This window comes from Copadichromis virginalis, linkage group LG2, assembly GCF_057382275.1.
Source record: "Copadichromis virginalis isolate Kocher_CV1m ecotype Utaka linkage group LG2, C_Virginalis_male_GT1.1, whole genome shotgun sequence".
NCBI lineage: Eukaryota > Metazoa > Chordata > Actinopteri > Cichliformes > Cichlidae > Copadichromis > Copadichromis virginalis.
In genome coordinates this window covers 28,638,511-28,650,387 of record NC_140619.1, presented here as the reverse complement: position 1 = coordinate 28,650,387, position 11,877 = coordinate 28,638,511, and the positions used below count along the sequence as shown (strand labels likewise).

The window sequence follows — 11,877 nt, the reverse complement described above, 5'->3', positions numbered from 1 at the left end:
GGTTTTAGAGAAACGCTCGTCCATGCAACAAGTATCAGTAGTTGTTGAAAAAAAGGGCGTTAAAGTTGTGCGTGAGCTGGTGTTGCAGTTGGGTTTTGCGTGTTTTGGACCCAAATTGTTGTACAAGTTGTTGGGATTGTGTTTAAAAAGCGTTCGTCGTGTTTTTGGCTTGCTCTGTGTGTCTGTTTAAACACTAACTCGGTCCACGCAGCGCAGTTCTTCTGTTTCACAGAGTGGTTACAGGCGAACCGCGAGTTAAGCTGCGCTTTTAAACACAGGACCGTAATTCTGTCGCTAACATTAGTTATTGTGAGCGTTGGACATGATTTGCACTCCATTCTCTCATTCGCTGCCAAACAGCGATCGGCTTTGCCAAAGGAAGCTCCAAATAAGGACAGGGGAAATGGAAACCCACCGGAATAGGTCCTTATGTAGTCACGACCTTATAAGGCACGGCGGAGCAGGGCTTTCCGGCAGCAGCGCTGCCTGCTGCACAGATGGGAAATCCAAATCAAATCTATGGGACGACCGGGAGAGCGCAAGAATAATGCTGCTGTCTATGAAGATACATTGATTCGGGAGAGAGGAAGAGCGGCGTTGTCTTCACAATTTACTGTTAGAGCTTAATATAAAGTCTCTCCTCTCTGTTTCCCCCCCCCCCCCAGGCCAGCGTCATGTGTCCTCCACTGCAGTGCCTAAATATGGGCTTCCTATGCTCCAAATATGGACATCTACGTCACAAAGCACATATAAAAGGAGCGGGGAAACCTCTCGGCTCATAGACAGCCCTGAGAGCCCACAAGAGCAACTGTTAGAGCCGAGATAGAGAGACAAACAAATAGATCTCACTGACAGAAAAATCACATTAAAAAGTAAAACGTCAACTCAAAACAACATCAATCCAAAAAGGTAAAAAGCCTGAATTGGAGAAGTAATTTATTACAAAAAGTCGAAATTAATCAACAGATTAATTTTGATGAATCTTAGGGAATGAGTATAAAGGAGACGTTTGATTTTTTCCGAAAAGACAAGTGGATCTTTACTCACCTCTAAGAGAAACACGGACAACGACAGGACCACGGGAGAGCAAGAGTCACGGACTAAAGACAGAAAAGCTGCATCTTCCTCGGCATCAGAAGAAGTGTGCAGCGCTCCCTGAACGGGGCTAAGTGATTCCTTCCACCTGCGAGGCACCGCTCTGCTAACGTGCGCCCAGCCTCCACGCACTCAACACCAGCCATCAGCGCAGTCTCAGCCCTGCAGCTTCAGCACCAGCAGAGGATGGCTGCAGCCAAGACTGAGATGATTCTCCCAGCCCTGCAGAACTCCGAGCCCCTGAGGTTCTCTCACTCCCCCATGGATAGCTACCCTAAGCTGGAGGAGGTGATGATGCTCAGCTCTGCAGGGACCCCATTCCTCTCTGCGTCTGCACCAGAAGGTGCCGGTTTTGGCTCCGGGGAGCCAGGAGACCAGTATGACCACCTCGCTGGAGGTAAGATCTGGAGATTTTTTTTCTATTGCTTCTGGTTGTTTATGCTGCATTTAAAACCGAATTAAACGCATCTGTAGAGCTATAATGAACCAAGAAAGAGTTGACAGAAACAGCAATGCAACTTACAAAAATATTATTTATGTTTGCTGTTTATTGCTATTTCACTGGATTAAACAGTCATGCTTGATTTAAGTTGACATTTAAGATTTTTAGTTATAAGTCTGTTGCATGTAGTTTTGCAGTCTTCCCCTTTAGCTCACTGAACAATATTGTTTAATATTATAATTCTGTTAAAACTAAATACAGAGAAATAAAAACACCTTACCTAACACTAATTTATTGATAGCTCTATATCCTTGTCAGGTCTCTAAAGACTCAGACTCTGCTCTGCTACCGCATGCTTCTCAACACTCCTACAGCTCAATTCAAATTGCATTTCCAAAAACGGCTGAACTGCAGTTTCGATGATCAATCGCCTCTGGCTCTGTGATGGGTTTTAGGAATCCGAACGCTGTGCTTGTGTGTGTGTGTGTGCTCGAGCTTGTGAAAGACAGGAAGTAGGAAAATAAAAGAAAGATTGAGAGAGTTTGAGCCAATGTGTTTAGAAAGCATGCGGCTTCTGTTGCTGTTTAGATAGACACACTTCTAGGGTTGAGGGGTAAAGAGTTTAGTTTGAGGGTGTTTCTCTGTGTGGGCACCTGTCTGATCTGTGACAGGAGAGAGGGGTGACACACTGTCCACTGCTCTGGCAGGTTTCCCTCTCCCTCCCTCTGGATATTGACAGTTTGATTTATGTCTCTGCTTTCTCTGTGCTCCCTGCAGATACGTTACCTGATATCCCCTTCAACTGTGAGAAGCCAGTGGTGGAGCAGACCTACCCAACCCAAAGGCTGCCCCCCATCTCCTATACAGGCAGCTTCACCCTTGAGCCCGCCACCACCTGCAGCAACAGCCTCTGGGCAGAGCCGATCTTGGGCCTGTTCTCTGGGCTGATAGGCAATGTTGCGCCCAGCTCTAGCTCTTCCTCCGCAGCCTCACAGACCATCTCATCCTCCTCCTCTTCAGTCCCATCTTCCTCTTCTTCCTCGTCTTCTTCTACCTCCTCGTCCTCATCTCAGAGCTCCAGCCTCAGTTCTTCGATTCACCACAGTGAACCCAACCCAATCTACTCAGCTGCCCCAACCTACTCCAGCTCCAACTCTGATATCTTCCCAGACCAGGGCCAGGCTTTTCCCACTTCAGCTGGAACAGTGCAGTACCCACCCCCTGCTTATCCCAATAGCAAGACCTGCAGCACAAGCTTCCCTGTGCCCATGATTCCTGACTACCTCTTCCCTCAGCAGCAGGGAGAGATCAGCCTGGTCCCTCCTGACCAGAAGCCCTTCCAGAATCAGTCAAGCCAGCCCTCCCTGACTCCTCTTTCTACCATCAAGGCTTTTGCAACCCAGACTGGTTCGCAGGACTTAAAAAGTGTCTACCAGTCCCAGCTAATCAAGCCTAGCCGCATGCGCAAGTACCCCACCCGGCCAAGCAAGACACCACCCCACGAAAGGCCGTACGCTTGCCCCGTGGAGACCTGCGATCGGCGCTTTTCACGGTCTGATGAGCTGACGCGTCACATCCGCATCCACACAGGTCAGAAACCCTTCCAGTGCCGCATCTGCATGCGTAACTTCAGCCGCAGTGACCACTTGACAACGCACATCCGTACTCACACCGGCGAGAAGCCTTTTGCCTGCGAGATTTGCGGACGCAAATTTGCCCGCAGCGACGAGAGGAAAAGACACACAAAGATCCACCTACGGCAGAAGGACAAGAAAGCAGAGAAGGTGGGGGCAGTGGTCGCAACAGCAACCCCGGTCTCAGCAGCCTCACCTCCCTCCAGCTACCCCTCTTCCATCACTTCCTATCCTTCTCCAGTGTCTTCTTACCCCTCTCCAGTCACCTCCTGCTACTCCTCTCCCGTCCACACTTCCTACCCATCTCCATCCATCGCCACCACCTACCCATCGGTGTCCATGTCAAGCACCTTTCAATCCCAGGTGGCCTCCTCCTTCCCCTCGTCAGTGGCATCCAACATCTACAGCTCCCCTGTCCCCACCCCGCTCCCAGACATGCAGACCACCCTTTCCCCAAGGACAATCGAGATCTGCTAAGAACGAGCAAAGACAAGAACTTTTTTTAGTCTCTCCGTACCTCTCTTTCCTTAAGGTTTTTTGAGGGGAAAGAAATCAGCATCAAAAGGACTTTGTTTTTCCCCCTCCAAAAAGCACTTTTCTGCTCCCTGTGCAGTGTTAGGTGAATCTTGAGATTTACCTGAAAGAGAGAAAAAGACACATGTCAAGGACCGGGCAAAGACAATAGAAGATGAAAAGGGATTTTTTTTTCTGTCTCTAAAACAAATGCAGCACTTCAAGTGCATATGGGACTCTGGAGACAGAGAAACTGGCAAGTCTCTGTTATAGGTACACAATAACCATGAGACAAACAGATCGCCTGCAGTTGAAGTACAGAGGCATGTTCGTCCTTGCAGGCGGTCATACAGTACTAAAGACAATGAATGATATACATAAGCTATCATATATGTATATTGTACATGTGCCACGTTTCGTTTTTATCATTCTTTGGTACCACTGATGTGAACAGTTGTTTGCATATTTGCATTGTATTATTTGAAGTGAGCAGGGCCATATTTTCTACATACTTTCTCTATTATGTAGTGATGATGCTGTGATACGTTTCGACATTGTTTGAAGAAAAAAAAAACCGCACTTAAGTATTCAAGCATGAGTAAGAGTGATGTTCGTTTCTGTTTGTAAATATCATCCACTGGTACTATCTCTTTCTCTCTTTCTCACATGTGACATATCGCTCAGTTATATGGAAAAACAGAGAAAAGAAAAAAAAAACATTTTCTTTTTTTTTTTTTTTAGAAAAAAACTTAAACGCTCCTGTTATTTGGTGCCTTTTGTGAAGCCTTGTTGATTGTGTGACATGGCTGAGCGCGAGAGACGATGCACAGCATCTCGCCTTAAGGGTTGAGGGACTATTTTTGTTACAGAATGTACACAGAGGGAGTGAAGGGACGAGCTCCGAGGGCACCGCTTCATTTTATCAGAATGTAAGCAAAAAAGGATAAAAATTATAAAGTCTATTTTTGTAAAACTGAAATGTAAATATCTACATCTTCAAGAGCTGGAATGTTGAAGTTACCTACTGAGTAGGCATGGGATTCTTTTGTATGTTATATACATGCAGTTCATTATTTTGTGGTTTATCTTTATTTTGTAATTGTGTTTGTTAAAACAAGTGACTGTTTCTGGCTTCTAAACACATTGAATGCGCTTAACTGCCAACGGGATATTTGGTGTACAAGATATCCTTCCAGAAATGAAATATAAATAAAAATCTGAATATATATGTATATTTGTTTTCATGTGCATTTTTGAACATTTTCACTGGTTCTTCAGGCCACCTTCGTTGCATCAAATCTCCACTCTTGATTTTGCCATGCATGATGCTCGTGCTTAAATGGTATACATTTCATCAGCTTACTTGTTAATTGCCGGCAGATTATCAGTGGATTTACAGCATAGCTTTACATCACAGAAAGTTGCCCTTTAATTTAAGGGCAAATCTGCAAGGCATGATCTTGTGGAAAGTCTCCATTTCAAACCCTCTTATTAATGATAACGCTAACCCATGACTCCCATGCCTGTAAACACTGAAGATGAGGAATTCTTATCTAGATCCCACTTGCTCTTGAAGATACCCAGCTTATCTAAATTTCCATTTCCAAGCAATTTGATCTTTTAGCAAAAGACCAAAAAATAAGAAGAAATATTCCCGTCTGTACAATGATGGCGAAATGAGTTTTAGGTAGGGATGTCTGAAACCAGCTGTGCTTAGACATGCACGGGGTTATTTTCATGGGGTGCAGGTGAAATCCATCACAATATAATTACCTTCCTTTCCGTGGTTGGCGAGATGCTGTCACCTCGTAGTGAATGAGCTGTAACACACAATTGGGCAATATCTGTGTAGGTTAGTCTGAACTGTTGCATGGCAGCAGCTGAACAGAATGGCCCTGAAGGTTTAAATGCTGTTTCTTTGGGTTTTCAAGCAGAATATAATAACAGCTTACTCGCACCATCATTACTCATCTGCCACTGTTCCCTAGGCAAGGAACTCTTGCTACATGTTTGAGTATGGAAATAAAACAGCCCGGATTTTTTAGCCTATGTAGACACACACACTCACACGCACACACAATCCCTCCTCTCGCAGAGCTTTGGAGTAATTTTGTGTTGTGAAATGCACTAACCAAAATACTCACAAATGCAAACACAGCTAAAATAGAAAGCAGGAAAACAAGTAGAGGAGAATAATGGAGGGAAAGGGAAAATAATTAAGATAATTGGTCTCCTGATACCAAATTTCCAAATTTGGTCTGATGAGCGTGTCTGTATATCGGTGTGTGGGTATTTGTGCGTGAACAGTACGCAGGCATCTCTGTGCAATATAGACATCTTTTAACGACTCAAACTACTGTAGTTACTTCACGCTGTACGTCTGCATGCTGCTCATGTACAAGTGTGCAAACTATGCCAAGTTACAAGCTTTTGTTCTATTCTACTGTCTTTTTAAAGCTCGGCGTCCACCACCCTCACTTCTGCTGACACTATGTGTGTGTGTGTGTGTGTGTGTGTAAGCTGAATTATGTGTAAAATTAAAGGAGAAAAAAAATGCATTATAAAGTTACAATGGTCCATTTTCTTGGATATTGTCTTCACCGCTGCTACACTTTCATAAATATTTGAAAGTGCAGTAGAAAATCACACAAACACAAATCAGCATTGTGGTTGGTCTCTGTGCTGAGTTAAGACACCTTGATGTTTAAATTATGATGTTCCTCACTCAGAGCCATAGCTAGCCTTTTTTTAGGCAGATCTTGAAACTCCTTGTGTGGCTTAAAATCCCAGAATCTGTCATTTCCTGTCATTGTTTACAGAATTATTTTGGTTCTTGGCTGCAAGAAAAAAAAGCCATTCAGCAGCTTTTGCATCACAACTTTCTCATATTACCCTGCTTTTAGGAAAGTCCTTCACTCAATGTGAAAACCACACACGGCGCTTTTCTCTCAGTCCTTTCTCGTGTTAGGAGACAGTATTTCAATTTCAACCAGTTTTGGTCAGACGGGGGAGGCTGTGCCGCGACTCTGTCAGAGTCCAAAACCAAAATGCTAGAAAGAGAAACGGGCCAATATTGCTCAATGTATTAGGGAATTGTGTACCCCATCACATCCTTTGATTCAAGGCTCTTCGTCGCATATCAAAGCTCACGCACTGGGCCTGTTCTCTTTAGGGAGGTGAGAGAGGAGTGTAAGAGGATTTGGGAGTGCAGATGCGTTGTGGCTTCACTCTGTTGTAACTCACAATGGAGCCACCTCACACCCCCAGCGGGCTTCCATTTCAAGAGCCCTGCCTTTGTTCAAAAATGTATTTGTTCTCTTATTCTTTTCGGGAACTGTGTAAAACAAAAAAGAACGAATGGCGAAGAGAACCATCCCTTCTCCCTCAGCCCTACAACCCCGTCCCACTGCCACCTTGTTGCCTCTCTCTCCCTCTCTGCCTGTACTTCTCTCTCCCTCTCTGCTAGTGCATATTTTGCTGGAGATGCTAATGATCTCCCCCCGCTGTATTCTGATGCAAGGTCTGTCTACACTTTTCCCTTTCATCCACATACAAATGTGCTCTTATTGCCTCTTCGCCCTCGGGCCTTTTAAGATGCCTTTTTGAAATATGCCTTTTGATACGCACATCATTGGCCAAGTCCCTGCAGTGATTAGAGCTCTCTTTAATGTGAGCAAGTTAGAAAGTGAATGAGGGGCTCCAGGGTCGGCAGCTATCCGTTCTCCTCTACCTTCACCCCTTGACATCTGCCGGCCCGCTGGGGGGATCCCAGTGCCGGGTAGGATGACCCAGACCCATAGACCCTGCTGGCCATCCTCCATCTTTTATCTCCACTTGGAGATTAAGCACATGAGGAATGACACTGGAGGATCGCTTTTATAGATACATGGTACTGTATGCTTGGGGCCAGATTCCTGTACTTTATCATAGGAATGTGACAGGAGGACTGCTCTCTAATGTCTTTTAAATATGCTCCATTGATCTCATGTTCAGAGCCTCACTCTGCCTCACTGGGATGGCTTTTTTTTTTAAAATCTTGCCAAAAGGGAATGCAGAGTCGTCGTCAGGTGCTTTCTCCTGTTCTGCCTCTTGCACTCGATACCTGTTGTGTCTTTTTGGGGGGAGAAGTAGGTTATATTGAAACTGCTTGATTTCGAACCTCCTCACATGTACATTTCACATAGATTGCAACACTTCTACAGATATGGTATTCAGGAAATGTGCACAGGCTGAAAAGGAGTTGAGTCAAAAACTCCATAAGTTATGACACACCTGGACAAAAATGCAGTCGTTCTGTATTCAGATGTCTTCTCGGGTTGCAAATAAGGGGGGGGGGGAAAGACTCCAGTAAACCTGAAACAACAGATCCTCTCTGTGAATCTAAAGACACACAAGCGCATAATAGATTGTCAGAATAACACAAATCTGTTCACAGTTTCTAGGTTAAGATGTGTGGATGTGTGTGTTTGCAGTGTACCTGTTCAAACACACGAGATATAAGAGCAGCGTAGCTTACAAGCATCTTTGAAATTATTTGCGGCACACAAAAGAGATTTTTGACGTATCACTTCCACAATAATCTATAGGTGTCCTGGCAACTTTAGCTCTACTTAATAAGCCATGCTTGTTTGAAGTACATGGCTTTGAACAGACAACAAAACAGTGCATGCTTAAGTACCTCCAAATATGACACCTCTTCAACTCAGCATCAAGTACACTACAGCTTTACAAAAGGCACCTGGGTGGCTCTGAAATGCAAACAGGCCCTCATAAGTCTTTATGTGTCAAGGCTAGTAAGTGGGCTTGAGTTATTTTATTTTCTGTCTGTTAGTCGGAACATCATATGCAATCCCTGAGCAGGGTCTGCGAGGCTGGGTAAATAAATGCAGTCATGCCTCTCAGAGTTTTCTCTTTTTATCAAAAGGGGACACGTGTTGTGCGGCGGATGGCTTCCAAGTGCACTTTAGAGGCTTCTGACAGCACCGTGCAAGACCTCAGTTCCTAAACAACAATCATTTAAACAAAAAGACTCATATAAATGTTTAGATTGGTGAGGAGTGTAAATTATTATTGAGATTCTCCCCATTTCAAATGAAGCAACAGAGTTATATTTCAGCGCCATTCAGTTTTCACAGCAGCCCGGATTATAGGTGCGCGCTACAATATTCTGATTATGTGATTGTGTGTCTGCAGGTTTCAGGACTGAATATAACTCAAGACAAATTTGCATTACATAGTTTGGCTTTCTGCTGCAGCTATTATAGACTGGAAATAGAACCATAAAACAGGCACAAAATCAACTACTGTGCTCCGTGGGTCAGATCAGAGCGACCTTTGCTTCACCGTGATGCATCAAAAGCTGAAAGAGACAGAGGCTGAACAGAAAATCTCGCTTCACCCTCCAGATGTGCCCTGCAGTGACTTCACCACCTGTCACTCAAAAGGCGGAGGCCAGGTGTTTGTTCCAGCACCGCAGCCACCTGCTCTGAGATACAGTGCACACACTCGCTCACTTGCATACACACACACACACACACACACACACACCGGTAAGTGCGCTGCTTTTCCATAGAACATCAGCACTGACTATAACTTAATCTTACCCCACTGCCAAAAATGATCCGTAACCTACTTGTTAGGTAATACCTGTGGATCGAGTCAATAATGACTGAAGTGAAGGCCTACAAAACTACAAAAAAAGCCCCAAAACTGCATTGCTAATACAGGAAAGAAAACCTGCATTACTAGTTCAGGACCAAAGATAAGAGCATCAGGACTACCAGCAGTAGAAAGAGACATAATTTATCCCGGTGTTTTATAGTTTTGACTAACATTAACAATAGTTCGGTGCGCTGCGCCTGCTGTGCTTTCATAATGCAGCGCCAGGTATTACAAAAGCACCCCTTGTCATCTGCCTGCTGCTAAACCTCATTTGAAAGCGGGGGCATTATAACGTACACAAAACAGGATATTCGTGTTTCAAATGAATGTAATTTTAGGCAAACAGGTTTATGTGTGTGACTGCATGTAAGTTGTGTGTGCGTGTGGGAGTGCATACCTAAGTGTTTTTGCCATGTGTGCCTATATGCAGGAGCCTTTTAGGTGTTATGAGTCTCAGGGGTGACAGCATGATCGCGGGGGAGAGGGAGAAGTGAGAACTGGGGTGGAGGAGGGATACGGGGAATGTATATCATCATCTGGCCAGGTTTTTCTTTCCCGCCCCCTCACTACAGCTGTCCTCCATGTCTGATGAAAGCCTTGCGCTGCTATATTTGTCCCTCAGTGATGAGGTGGAACTAATGGCTACTTTCACACCAGCTGATGTCATCAGCGTGCTGCGTCTGGGGAGCAGGAGTGTGGGATACCTGCTGGGAGCTTCTGTTGTCCAACAGCACACGCACATGAACACAAACACACGCACATATGTAAATGCTCATATGAAGTCATGAGCTCGCTCGTTTTATACCTGATGCTCTCATCGGAAACTCTGAGGACCGGAAATTTCAAGGGTCTGTTTAAAAGAATGGATTGCTGCCTTTGCTGAAAGTTTAATTAGAAAACTAATAACACTTTTATGGCTACAGGTAAATATGAAGCCAATAGCCTGTGAACTTAACATAGCAGAAAAGCAGGGGGAAGTTCTGTTCATATTTACCTTACAGACACCCGGGAAGCGTGGTGTCATAAAGAGCATTTTCCCAAAATGTACTCTTCCTTTAATCTAATCTAATCGAATTATCTGCTGATTTATTTAAATACAAATCTAATAATCTCTTCCTCTGCTTCCTCTCTGTGCCTGTCCTCATCTGCCTCCAGCTAGTTAAAAGTAAGCAGTGTGTGGCGTGCCGAGCACAGCCACATCTCTGTCACATCAGCACCGTTAGGTCCTCATTTAGGGCCTGTGACTGCATGCAGTGGCATGTCAGCATCTGTCAGCTCTGTCAAGTGTGTATGTAGGCTTTTACGCTTCCTAATGTGAAACAGTTGACAGGTTATTACTGCCTTGACCACAGCTATAACCCAACTTTAACCTGGGAAATTTTTGGCTGGGTGCTCAAATGTTTTGACAAGGTGATAGAAAAGTAAAGTTTTCTATACAGTCGACTCAAAACATTAAGCCTAGGGTAAGCTGTACATTACTGTTCCCTGGCTATCATGTTTCCATTAGGATACATCTGTGATCAGATCATAAACTCAGTATGCTTTCAACGCTTCAATCGTTTGGCTATAAATACCTCGGATGCCCCCTCGGTGAAATTACCCCTCAGCAGCCCTATCTCCTCTTGCCTTCCATCATTTTTATCCTCTAATGTACGTGAAGCCGCCAATAATGGTGCTAGATTACAAAGAGTGCGCATAGCCCGTGTGTGTATGTTTTTTTACAGCTCGGAAATATCCCTGCAGTTAAGTGTAATTTATACAAAGAGGGCCACACATTTGACCCGTCGACGTGCACATGCGCGCGCACACACACACATACACACACACACGGTCCGCTGTGCTGTCTCTGCACCTCAGGGTGCAAGCGTGTGTGCTTGCATGTGTGTGCATTTAGCTCTGTACACTGCTGCTTAATAGAGTCCTCCATTGTGAGTAATGACCCCAGCTCTTTTCTGTTATTCTATCCAGACCAGCGGGCTAAAAGCTGCTGTAAAGATGAGAACGAGGGTCTCTCTGTTATTCCAAGGCAGTAAAAAATGAGGAGAAATTGTCGTTAAATGAAAGGCTATTCTTCCGCTTTGCCGTGCCCAAACACACTTTGTCCCATCTTTCATTCATTTCCTCCAACATTATGGGGATGTTAAAGGTAAAAGCACAACATTAGACTTTTACCTTTAACATTCATAAATCAACAACAAACAATCGTTTGTTCTCCCTCTGAAGTGTTTTCTCACATAATCGCACAAGCACACATAAATTGTCCTCTGTCGCCACAAACACCAACATCACCACTCCATCCATGCGTTGGTATGAAGCAGCAGAACTACACTATTCTGCTTCTCTGCAGCGAGTTATAACGTAATCTCCCAGGGAGACGTGACAGGATGTGTTTATTGTTTATTTGTGAGTTTTTGTGTCTCAGATTATATTTCCACACCCTGCTCGTCTACGGTCCATCCTCTTTCTCCCCTTTAATTCCTTTTCCTCAGTCTGCTGCTTTTCCTCAGCATGTGTGAGCGAGCGAGAGGGCAG

The 11,877-nt window shown here is 44.6% G+C and overlaps 1 protein-coding gene across 1 annotated transcript; it reads left to right on the top strand.

Moving 5' to 3' along the window:
• Nucleotides 1-765: 765 nt before the first annotated feature.
• egr1 (early growth response 1) lies at nucleotides 766-4,916 on the top strand. The gene is made up of 2 exons (XM_085477533.1): nucleotides 766-1,492; nucleotides 2,315-4,916. Exons 1-2 carry the CDS (start codon nucleotides 1,282-1,284, stop codon nucleotides 3,646-3,648), a joined length of 1,545 nt encoding a protein of 514 aa, XP_085333659.1. The 5' UTR covers nucleotides 766-1,281; the 3' UTR covers nucleotides 3,649-4,916.
• The last annotated feature ends 6,961 nt before the right edge of the window (nucleotides 4,917-11,877 follow it).